This window comes from Falco naumanni, chromosome 4 (genome assembly GCF_017639655.2).
Source record: "Falco naumanni isolate bFalNau1 chromosome 4, bFalNau1.pat, whole genome shotgun sequence".
NCBI classification, from domain to species: Eukaryota; Metazoa; Chordata; class Aves; order Falconiformes; family Falconidae; genus Falco; species Falco naumanni.
This window is the reverse complement of record NC_054057.1, coordinates 86,411,948-86,424,126: the sequence shown is the minus strand read 5'-3', so window position 1 is coordinate 86,424,126 and position 12,179 is coordinate 86,411,948. Positions and strand designations below refer to the sequence as shown.

General features: G+C 51.2%; 1 protein-coding gene across 8 annotated transcripts in view; it reads right to left on the bottom strand.

Annotated features, from left to right (window-relative positions):
- Nucleotides 1–12,179, bottom strand: part of LMF1 (lipase maturation factor 1) — a 218,164-nt gene that overhangs the window by 29,314 nt on the left and 176,671 nt on the right. For all 8 annotated transcript variants that reach the window (XR_005827344.1, XR_005827345.1, XR_005827346.1 and 5 more), the window contains 3 exons: nucleotides 11,441–11,618; nucleotides 8,196–8,349; nucleotides 4,482–4,665 (listed from right to left, as the gene is read on the bottom strand). Coding sequence is in view for 5 of the 8 variants with exons in the window: in XM_040590105.1 (XP_040446039.1) it covers nucleotides 4,482–4,665; nucleotides 8,196–8,349; nucleotides 11,441–11,618 (516 nt within the window). In the remaining 3 variants the exon portion in view is untranslated. The remainder of the gene's footprint in view (nucleotides 1–4,481; nucleotides 4,666–8,195; nucleotides 8,350–11,440; nucleotides 11,619–12,179) is intronic.

The following is a 12,179-nucleotide window of genomic DNA, read 5'->3' as shown; positions in this document are numbered from 1 at the left end:
TGGTCTGCAGAGCCCCACAGGACATGGTGACATGGGCCACCAGTCTGAGCGGTCTCTGTGCCAGTCCCGACATACAGAAACCTTTGGAACAGCTTCCAGGTACAATGCAACATGACACTGGGCTTTAAAGAACAATATGAAGATGGCATTAGCCTTGTTATTTTTTGAGTAGTTATTTGGTAAGCACCAAGAGCGTGCCTTCGTGCTGGCCAACTGCAGTCCCCAAGCAGAATAAACAACCTTCATGCCATCGTAAGGAAGGGAAAAGCCTTCCCTTTGATTTTAATTTATTCAGAGCTTCCCACTACTGCCCACTGGTGAAGAACAAATCTTTGGTACGATAAACAACTGGCTTTTGTAAAGTCCAAGACATCCCTCTACCAGGAAAAGGGACGAACCTGAAGCCCCAAAACTATGAGCAGTATTTTGTTTTCTGGTTGCTATTTATTAACAGTGCTGAATCCACCCACGGGCTGCCAAAAATTGTAATGCTTTTTGTACCAGCGGCACAGCATAGCTCAGGTCTGGGTTGTGATGGCTGCGCTCCTACAAATGCCCACTATGAATGAGAAGTCAAAAAATAACCAGAGTGCTGCTACCAGCAGCTGGAGGACAGACAAAGCGGTAACAACTTGCCTCCAGCTTCTGTAAAAACAGGATGTCTTTGCACTAAGGCAACAAAGTGTCAAGGGGTGAAAGTTTTTCCTAATGCTTAACCTGAATTTTCCTGAGATTAAATCATATTCTGCCATTTCACCCATCACTTCCTTCCTTCTCCACAGGGATACAGAAAACAGATTGCTGCTTTCCCCTTTGCAGCAGGTTTTCACCCATTCCAAATCTGTTTTGACGCTGGGATGCCCATGCAGATTTGTTTGCTCTGCTGCTGGAGGAGAAGAGTTCTGCACCCCTTTTCTTCCTGCGGGTCCCTCTTCTGCACCCTTGCCACTCAGCTGCATCCCTCCCGAACTGGGTGCTCGGCTGAGTGTCGTGGGTGACACCAGGCATGCCAAACGCCTGCTCGCCTGCTATGGTACCGTGTTGGCCTTTTCACGATGCCTTTTCCGAAGCGTGCTCACCTTGCGATACACGCTCAGCCCAAGGGGCTTCGCCAGATGCTTTGCTCCATCCCATCCCAGAGCGGAGATGGGTCCTGCCCACCTGCAGCACTGCACACCCCTCTCCTCCTGCCCGGACCCATGCCAGTGAGAACGCTGGGCTTTCAGACCTTGTCCTCTTGTGCTCACAGCTTGGTGGCACCTGCAAATGCAGGAAGCACATCGTGCCATTCTTTTCAGTTAGCAACAGCTCCTCAGAAATGTGCTCGTGCATTAAGTTGGCTCAGACCTTGGTTTAAATTGCTTCGATGGAAGCAGGTGATCTGGAGCAATCAACCTCAGCAACGAGCACCTGAACAGCAGCTCCTGGCCCACAGACACATCATTTTTCTTGACAGCACCCCAGCCCAATTTGCAGACAGGGGACCGGGTTATCAGCTGGGTGATGGAGTGAAGGGGGTCCCAGCCGAGGCAGCTGCTGAGAAACAACTGAAAAAGGCTGCACAGATTTCCACACGCTGCTGCTGGTTTGTGGGAGTTTTTCCCCGGCTGCAGACGGGAAGAAGCAAGGCAGACATGCTTCAGGACGGGTTATGTCCCTGCCAGAGCGAAATGAAGGACTTCAATTCAGAGCTACAGCACCCTCGGGATGGCGAGACACGCAAAACAAAGAGGGGATTTAGAAAACAAGTGAAAAGGCATATTATATTTAGATAATAAAATTAACATAGCGAAAATTGTTTCCTGGAAAAATAATGCCATGTTACATTACATATAATTATGGCACTACTGGAACGGTAATTAAGAGGCAGGCAACTAATAAATTGCAGTCCAGAGGTGGGGCAGCACTGCGGCTCCTCCCGTTCCCGTGCCAGGACCGTGCCGATGGCTCCCCCGCCACGCCGGCCCGTGCCAGCTGTGCCAAGGGCCCGGCTCTCCCATGCTCCAGCTCTTCAAAGCGAATCCTGCAGCTACAGCCAAGGTGGAAAATTTCGCAGGAAACCCTGAGCGGAGGAAGGCGTCATATGTCAAGTGGTGATGAGGTGCAAAGAGGAACCTGTCACGAGCAGCACAAAGGGATGGTAAATATCTTTCCCCCAAGTCCCTGGCTTTTCTGCAGCCTGTCAGAGCTGGATATGTCAGCTCCTTACCTGACCACTGCCAACGAACTGCAAAACCAGCCCCGCGGCCGCCTGCTTGGGAAGCAATGGGGCAGACAGTGAGCGTCGGCGTAGAAAAAATCCAGAAATTTTAAAAACAAATTAAATCTAATCCAGAGGCTGAAGTCACTTGGTTTTATGGACTCCGTAAACTACTGTACAGGGTTTGCAAAACTCGCCTGGCTTCACAAATTTCTTCTGGGGTTTCAACTTCTGGTTTCCCATCCTTTCTGCAGCTCTGCGCAACTAAAGTCTAAGCAACACCTGAAGGATGGTGACTCCTCCTGGCTGTGGCAGCGCGGGGTGACGGCGGGACAGCCAGCTTTCCCAGGGATGACAGCTGGCACCAAATATACAGCTCAGAATTTTCAAACAAACATTCGGCCACTCCAAATGGCATTTAATTCCGTGCTTAAGCAGGTTTTTACATGCCTGAACATCCAGCTCCGAAAATGCCTGCGCTGTGCTTGGGCTAACGGCCTTCCTGTTCTCAGCAAGTCATCCTCACTGTTCGGAAGGGTTTTTTTTCCTCCTTTGTGCACCTTCTGTTAGTACCTCTCCTAAGCCAGATCCAAAATTGCTTCACGTGGACCTGTGCACGCTGGCAGGCGTGGGGAAGGTCCCAGCGGCCGGAGGGAACCAGGCAGCGCAGCAGCGGGCATGGGATGCTCATACCGGGGCAGCCGACCCGTTTCCAGCCAGTGCTGCTGCAGCGGGGAGGTGACGGATGCGCTCCAGGGCTGATGCACACCCCCGGCACCCAGCCACCCAAGCCGGGGGCTTGCACCCTCCTCCTGCCAGCACCCCGAGACCCACAGCACTAATTGCTGCTAATCAGCTGGCGTGGACAGACGCCTTGGCAGGCATGCGCTCCCGCAGCCCCCTGGCTGAACAGAAACACCTGGGGGAACCTTGCAGTGAATTAAATGCTAATAATAAAGATGCAAAGAGGCTGTGTTACTTCCTCTTCCTCCTCCTCCCCAGGCTGCCGGGTACATCTCAGTCACTCAGCACCCAGCCCGGCTCTGCGCAGGGGTGGTGCTGGGGTGTAACAGCATCTCTCAGCACCAGCACAGCCCGCGCTCACCCGTGATGCATAAGCACTTATGCACTCCCCTCCTCTGCTTTTAAACCTGAGATCACTTTGTATTTTAAAGCCTTTGGGATGTTCCTGCCCTGGAAACAAACAGCCTTTCTCTCATCTCAGAAACAACCTTTGCTTGGGTGAACTGGATTTCTCCTCTGCTGCCAGAGCCCTCCCAGAATACAGTCAGGTTTAAACCAACAACTCCCATTCAATCTTCTGCACCTCCGTGTAACGCTGGGCACCATTGCTGGCTTGAGATTTAACCTTTACTGTTGTCTTGCTGAGGGATAAGCGTACCTAATGCAGATTAAATGAAATTCCAGCACACAAAAACTAGTGGGGTAAATATAAAACCATAGCCAAAGAGCAATGGTTATGTCATCGCTGAGGAATCCAAAAGGCGCCTAAATGAAAATACCACAAAGAAAGCAAACAGAGAAGTTTGGGGCTGGGGGAGAGAAGCGAGGGAAGAGGATACGCCAGGAGAGGATACAGGAACAAAGAGAAAAGCCTGTGATAATCTGAGATGGGTTTGCCTCATGCCACTGCTGTAAGCCCTGGTTTTGTAAAACCCAGTCCAAGTTCTCATGCTCACGCAAATAAGGTTTTACAGAATAGGTTAAAAGATATACAAGAATTAATTTCACAGGTTTCTCCCCTCTTCTCTTTTTAATTTATTGCTGTAACCTGTTTGCTGACACCACGTGGGGAAAACATTTTGAGGGACCCTACATCCACACGTAGGCAGGCGGGCAGTGGAAGCAACTGCCGGTGTCCCCAGGGGTGTCCCCAACAGGGACACAGGTTCAAGCTGGCTGGCAGAGCGGGCAGCCAGGGATGCTGCCAGCCCCGGTGAGTCCCAGGTACCCTGCAAGGCAGCTTCTGCCCCACCATGCTACCGCTTCGTGAGGCAAGGGCAGTCCAGGGGCTTTCCCAACGTCTTTAACTCTTGCTATTGCTGAGAAACAATTAAAAAGCCCCACATAAAACTTCCAAGTTTCATTACATTAGGAGCAGACGTCCTTTAGGAACACAAGGTTTTTTTTTAAAAAAACCCCATAATGAACTTAGGGGCTTCAAACATTCCCTCACCCTCCCCAACACATAGTAAATTCATTTAAATTGTTTTTCCTGGTCAAGGGACACTCAGGTCTCAGAACAGTGAAAGGCACATACCTGGAAGGCAGCAAACCACATGAGCCAGTCCAAGCGGTAGTGGTAGGGGGTGATAAAGCACGGCCGCCTCTTCAAGTCCCCAGGTTTGCATTTGAAGTCATACTCCTCCCAGACGGCAGCGGGGTCATTGGGATCCAGGCTGGATGTCCCCTGAAGGATGACTTCTGTTCTCTCCTTGGTAATGCTGTGGGATGCAACATGATGGTGTTTGCCTCAGGCCATGTAAAATGCTCGTTCCTGAGAGTCAACAGTGTGGCAACGCGAGTCAGTGGCCTCGTGGTGTAGGTGGATCCCGACAGGTCAAGCTATAGGGAACCTGTAGGTCCAGCAGACTTTTGTCTCTCTAGCAGCAAACTACATGGAAAACTTCAACCTCCATGCCCTCCCATGCTCCTCTCTATCCCGCTGCAGTTGTGCCAGTCCAAGGAGGGATTATGGCCCCAAAAGATGATTCCCACTGAAATCAATGGGTCTGTCTTTCTAGATCAAAGCCTGACACTTGTCCAAGACACTGGGAGAACGCAGCCAGTGTCTCCCAAGTCCCACCTGGGATGAGCATCTTCAGCCTCCACCCACCTCTCTCTCTGTCCCATGTTTCTGAAGCAAACCTTTGTTTCTGTTACTCTGACGACTCCCATGATACAGGAGCTCTTCGACTACAAGCTCCTGATGATAAGAGGAAGCAGAGATGAAGGATGTTCACAAAACATTGCTCCATCTCCACGTTTTTAGCATGCACCATGTGCAAAAATACACACTGGTAACTGGTATGTGTGGCTGCCCTAGCAGCACAGCCACCAACGGCATCTGCAGGGGAAGTTTCCCAGGTGATCGTGCACAGAAATCCTGCCTCGGCATTGCGAAGGTCTGGCCCTGAGACCTCCAGGCTGCAGGATCAGCAGAGCAGCTTCCAGCTGGGACCACTCCAGCATCCCCTATGCGAGCCTGGCTCTCCCTGCAGCGCGGCCACGGGGCGCTGAGCTCCGGCTCAAACCTTGGCCGTGGCAAAGGGCAGGACAGGCTCCAGGGAGCCCAGGCCATCTGGCTACTGCTGCCTCGGCCCTGGGGAGGTGGCTGGCCCCAGATGGAGCACCCCCCAGGAGCTGACTCTGGGGACACCATTAACAGCTGCCTCTACATGCCCAAACATTTCACCATTCTGGCTGGAAGACAGGTCTCACGGAGCTATTACTCAGCAAGAGGAGGAGGAGGAGGAAGAGGTCATGTGTGAGCCAGTGCAAAGCAAGCCAAGAAAAGCAGAAAAAGAAAACAAAAAAGCCCCCCATACCCAACTGATGTATAGAAACTTGGTTAAAAAGCCCCCCAGCCTCAGGGCAGGTCACATGTATCCCCTTTGCTGCCTGGCCAGACTCTCTCTGCACAGCAAGGTGGTAGAGCAGGGGGATGGCAAACTCTCCAGGCCATGGTGAGCCCACGTGAAAACACCATCATCAAGTTCTCAATGACCTGCCAGTGATGCTCGCCTGCACCAGAGAGCTGTTTTCCATAACGAACACGTAACTGCGTAATTCTGCCTATCAAAGTTGTCCAGCTCCCAACACCCTTTTAATTTTTTACTACTTCAGTCCCTTCTCCTTCAACCCAAGAAACCGAAAGTTTGGAAACACATGGTCTCCACCTTCTCCCCCAATGGCTTCCAGTGATAGATGCTTACAACCCAAGGAATGCTGTATGTCTCCGCTTATAATTGTTACCTACATTTAATAGATTTCTGGATTCTCCAGCCAAGTTCCATATTATACGCTAGGCTGAGTTATGAGCCGTGGCCAGCTGCCCAATGGTTAGAAACACACTGTAAATCAGGGACACCAAATTACTAATAAAAGTATGTTCCTACTGTGTGATTCAAAATATGTCAAGTTTCACATAATCGTATATTCATTATAAGCTGCAATCCTCTTTTTATTGGTTTACATAGGCTGGAATTACAAACATATTACAGCAGCATTTCATCACATGCTCTTTAGGTTCTGGTAACTCTTGAAACAGAAACCATGGGCTGAAGAAGAAAAAGAACAACAACCCAAAGAAAACAATCTCCCGTAGCTTCACCATTCCAACCTTCAAAGAGGTTCAGGGGTTATTCGTCCTCCTCTCAGAAAAAAGGAGAAATTCAGCATTTTCCCAACTAGCGTTGATATTTTTAATCATGTTTTTTTCTAACTTTTTTTTTTCCACAGAAATTTCTGCTATTTGAAAAACTGGGGGAAACATGTTCTCCCAGTGTCTTCTGCATCTCCAGTGCTCACATAAGACCTGCTCCTCCCCTTCACCATCCGCTCAGCCAGCCCTCTCAGCAGCCAACCTGCTCCGCCTTTTCTAAAACCTGTTTAATCACTGTTGGCTTCTCCTGTGGGACCTCCTCCAGAGCCCACTACCCCAAGAGCTGCCCACCCCACCCCTCAGCTCAGACCTCTGGGGGACACCCCAAAGCCACCACAGCAAGGTGGTGGCAAAGCCAGATGTCCCTGCAAAGAAGACCAGCCCTGTTGCTGCCCCTGGGGCAAGCTGTTCAGATGAAGCCTTGTTTTCCAGCATTTTCTCAGTTGGAAGAGCCTGGGAGGGCCAAGCACAGAAGAATGGTTATGGTGACCCCAACCGTGGCTCACCTAAGCCTGGTGACCCCAACCATGGCTCACTTAATCCTGGTGACCCCAACAGTGGCTCACCCAAGCCTGGTGACCCCAACCATGGCTTATTTAATCCTGGTGACCCCAACCACGGCTCACCTAAGCCTGGTGACCCCAACCGTGGCTCACTTAATCCTGGTGACCCCAGCTGTGGCTCACTTAAGCCTGATGACCCCAACCATGTCTCACTTAATCCTGGTGATCCCAACTGTGGCTCACCCAAGCCTGGTGACCCCAACTGTGGCTCACTTAATCCTGGTGACCCCAGCCGTGGCTCACCCAAGCCTGGTGACTCCAACTGTGGCTCACTTAATCCTGGTGACCCCAGCCGTGGCTTACCTAAGCCTGGTGACCTGTCCCCAGAAAATCTAGACTTAGATGTTTAAAAACCAGCCCGGTTACGACCGCAGCTGGAGATGCCTCCCTCGTCCAGCCTCACCCTGCAGCCGTGCGCAGGATTTCCTGAACTGAAGGCAGCAGCCAGACTGCTGCTGGACCTGTCCTCTCAATTTGTCTTGTTCTTTTTTGAGGTCATTTATACTTTCGTCTCCACAGTTTCCTGTAGCAATGAATTCCCCAAGTCACTCGTTGGAAAAAGCACTTCCTTTTGTTGGCCTAAAATCTGCTACCCAATAGCTTATGTGAATATTTACATGAGGGAGAGCAAACGCGCGCAGGGGAAGAGAAGTTCACCATAAATAAAGCGGGCTGGTGATGGCGAAGAGTATCCACTGGATGAACTCTCTTACGGATATTTTCATCCTGCTATTACATTTGCTACATCAATATAGTGAGCTAACTAAAGTAGCTCCAAGAAAATAAATAGTGATTCAGTGGGAAAGAAACCTGCTCCTTTTCTCCTTCTTTCTCATAAACAGATATTCCATAAATCATAATTCGGTGGCAAAGAAACCTGCTCCTTTTCCCGGTTTCTCTCATAAACAGATATTCCAAGCCCAGTGGCTACTGGACGGGTTTGTTTAGGTTTAGGGCACACGGACCGGCTACCACTACACTGGAGAGACGAGCAGAGCTATAGGATGCGCCATTAAACCACACGTACCTCCCGAACGCGCCGTAGGTGTTCACTATCCTGAGAGGGCTGAACGAGGTGTTCATGACTTGTCTGGAGCTGAGCAGGTTTAGGACAACCGGGATGCTGAGATAAGCAATCAGGAGGCCGAAGGAGATGTTCACCACTTTGCGGACATAGCAGCCTGTTCGGGACACAAAAGCAGAGCCGAAGGTGATTTCAGTGCCGGTGATGGGCTCTGCTCCCCCTGCTCCCCTGCCCGACCCCCCTGTGGTGGCCAGGACCCTGCCCGGGTGCTCACAGCTGCTCTGGGGCTGGGGCTGACCCCCCCCACCCCCGCAATCCACCCGACCTTGCCAAGGGCCATGCTATCGCTCCAGAGATCTGCCTTTCTCCAAATAGTCTGAGAAAGGGCTAAAAAGAAAAATGTCAAAAATGTAAGATTAATCATTGCTTTAATACCGGGGGAAAAGCACAGCTGGCACTTGCACCTTGCTCAGAGCTGCCCTCCTGGTTTGTAAGCCGTGCGTGGGGCACCTCCAGCTCCAGTGCCCCCGCTCCTGCCCAGGCTGCCTCCTCCCTGCTGCCCAGGCTCTCTCCTCCCAGACTTTTCTCTGCATTTTCCTCCCTCTCGCTCACTAGCTCCACTCAAACCTCATCTTCCCTTGCAAAATCTCTGCTGCTTATCGTTTATGTATGAGACATGCGTTGCTCTTCCAGCGCTTTGGTGCTCGGTGCAGGAGCAGCACAGGGCTGTGCTGGATTTCACTCTAAGGAGACACCTACTGCAATCGGACAAATAAGCAGACGTGACCTCTGAGGGCTTCCTACCCTTTATGGCCGTTTTAAATTTATTTAACATTAACAGCCAAAGGATCGGATTCAAAGAAATCGCATGTAGCTTTCCCCTTATCTCTGCAGGAGAGGGATGTTTATTTGAACCTCTCTCAGAAGCTATTAATAATTGTTTAGTCTGAGAACATTTCTGAAGAATCATTTGATTTGGGAAGGAGCTCGCTGAGATGCCCCCCCTCACCCCCTGTGCTGCTGCAAGAGCAGTATGAGTCTGTTGGGCATTTTTTTTGTCTTTTAGATGGGCTGAACTTCCCAGCCTGTAACTAAAGAGCAGGTACCGACACAAAGCCCTCCACCGTACGGGCAGCGGCTCCTCACATCATTGTTTGTGGCTGTGCATGGACCGCTCATCCCTCCGCAGGTGGCGATCATCATCATGCCCTTGGGGTCACAGCTCAGTCAGAGAGAAAAAGGGTTTAATACAAGGAAAAAAAAAATCTACATGGCAAGGATGGAGCAAAACTTGGGGAAGGAGCACGGGACGTGAGCCAACGGGAGCTGGATTGAGCAGGCAGGAGCTGAGCACTAGCGATGGGAATTCAAGGTCTCAGTAGGAATTACACACGCACACGCTTCAAGGATGTGGCCAGAGCCTTGTAAAATCAGGTCACGAGCGGGGCACAGCTGGGCACCCTCCTGTCTTCTGCTCTGGTGACCCAGGGCTGAGGGCTCCTCCAAGCCTCTTGCCACACAGACCATCAGCACCAGCTCAACTGCCTCTGCTCTGTTAGCAGAAAAAATATGTAGAAATCCAAATTCACCCAGAATATTACAGACACCCTCCCCTTTACTTATGGATTACCTCTTTTTAAAAGTCCACGTCTATGCCCCAGAGCAGTGGTACATATGGATGGTTCTCCTTGCTTGGGCACCCTGGCTCAGTAAGGTTTTCTGGAGAACATCACAAATTCCTCAAAAAAAGGATCTACCTCCCCCTCACGGTGACTCACCGAGTGCCATAGCACAGAGGCACCCTTTGGCTTCTCCTCCAGAAAGGAAAGTGTAACTTGAGTGTTGTTTGGGACTGGAGGCCAAAATATAGTTGGTAGGAAAGCTCTGGGCTCTCACAACCTCTAAAGCAAAGCTACCAGAGAGGAAAAGCTGTAAAACATTTCTTCCAGCAAAATATGTAAGATAGGAGACACAGAAAGTTTAATGAAACTGCACTAGCCTTGCTGGAACTAACGCTTCAGGTTAATAAGCTGTGTCTCTGGGCGGATGAGAAAGGACTAGAGACAGATGCTGAATCTTGTTGACATTTTTCATTTGTCTGACAGATGTTTAGCATTTAAAAAATGAGCATCTTGTGATCGTTGTTGATATTATAGGCAATTTGTTGCTTATATGCGGTTGATAAAAATGCTACAAACACAAATCTGTATCTGTCATGCAGCCCCGTGAAAAATATGCCAGTATGGCTTGTGCAGGCAATGTGGGACAGGGCTGCCTGAAAACTCCCTTCAGAAGGCAACACCAACCCCACTGGTCCCTTCTGCTCAGTAACAAACCCCTTTGTATTTGCTTTTCCATGTTCACGGGATGAAGATGCGTTCACCTCCACCCTGCTCTGGGGAGCTCGCTGCTACCGTGACCGCGCACTAACTGCAGTGGCCACCCCAGCTGCTCCGCTCGCCTCCTCCAAGCGGGATGCTGAACGGGCAACAGCCCCTTTCCCAGCAGTCGGGTCTCTTTCCCAGTTAGCCAAAGAGTGGTTGGACCCACAATGGATCAACAATCCATTTGGTTCTTTCTGGAAGAGCAACCTCATGTCCAGTCGCTTGCCCAGGGAAGCAGGGTGCTCGTGCAGCCCTAGCACCCATGGGTGCAAGGGGCAGGAGGGGAGATGGGTCACAGGACTCCCGTGCCACGGGGGAAGGAGGAGAGCGAACACGAGAGCTGCTTCTGCACCCAACTCCTAACACAAACCCCTCACCTCAAACCACATGGGATGTTGCGCTCTTGACATTAAATAGACAAAATCAAAACCCAAAGGTAATAAGAAAACGGTGAGATCAATCGGGCAACTCCACATTGCTCATTTTGGGGTGGAGCCTGATGCTCACTGAGGTGAGAGCCGGGAGGACTGACTCTCGGGAGCAGAGGTGCCAGAGCTGCAGCTGCCTGGACTCGCTGCGGACACCAGCCCTGCACAGAGGACATGCCCTCTAGCAGCAATGCAGGGGCAACCCCCTCGGGGCAATCCCTCCAGGGCAATCCCCCCATCCTGGGGCACCCCCCCCGGGGCAATGCCCCTGCAGAGCCTTATGCACGAGGTCCCCGCACCCTCCAACCCCCAGAGGAGACCACGCAGGGGCAGAGCCATCTCCCTGCCCAGCCAGGTTTGCTCCAGAAGGAGATGACAGCTTCTGCCACAAACACCCCGAACATGCCCACCTCCCCCTGCTCTGGGAGTAACTCACCGCGGGGCAGCTGCCCCCCGGCCGGCTCTCGGTGCTGCAGCCGCCCCGCTCGCTCTCCCAGCCCTCCTGGCCTGGAGCCGAAGAGGAACGCCAGGCTGGCGTCGTCGAAGCAGGCGATGCTGGGCACGATGGTCAGCCAGTTGAGGAAACTCAGGTTCCCGCTTACGATCAGAAGCACCTAAATGGAAAGAAAGTAGCAGAGGGTGTCGCATCCACTGAAACGACAACAGAAAAGTGTGGTGAAGGAAACGCCGGGTAAATTCTAGCACCTAGCACATCCTTTGCTGATTTTCCATGATTGCAACAGCGATGGCAAACCTCTTCCCGCCTTGACCAGGCTGCAGCCCGAAGGCACCCCCCCGGCTTGCAACGCGAGCTCTGCCCTGCCTTTCAGCAGGAGGAAGCCCAGGCAGGGTATAGTGTGACTTGATTTCCATAGTGCTCCCGGGGACGGCGCAGAGGTTTGATCCCAGGGGAACCATCCGCTTCCTGCTTATGCCAATGTATCTGTGACAGCAACGTTCCTGAAACCCTTCAGAAGGAAATATTGGAACTTCTAATTAAAGAGCAGCATTAAATATAGAAGTGTGGATTTTTTTAAGAGGCTTTTTTTTTTTTTTTTTTTTTAATTTTAGCTTTTATTGGCCGTTTAGGAGAATGTCTTGCATGTGTAAGGCAGAGAAAGTGGAAAAATCTGTGTGCCTTTGGAGGAGTCTCCATAAATATCTGTACACATTGG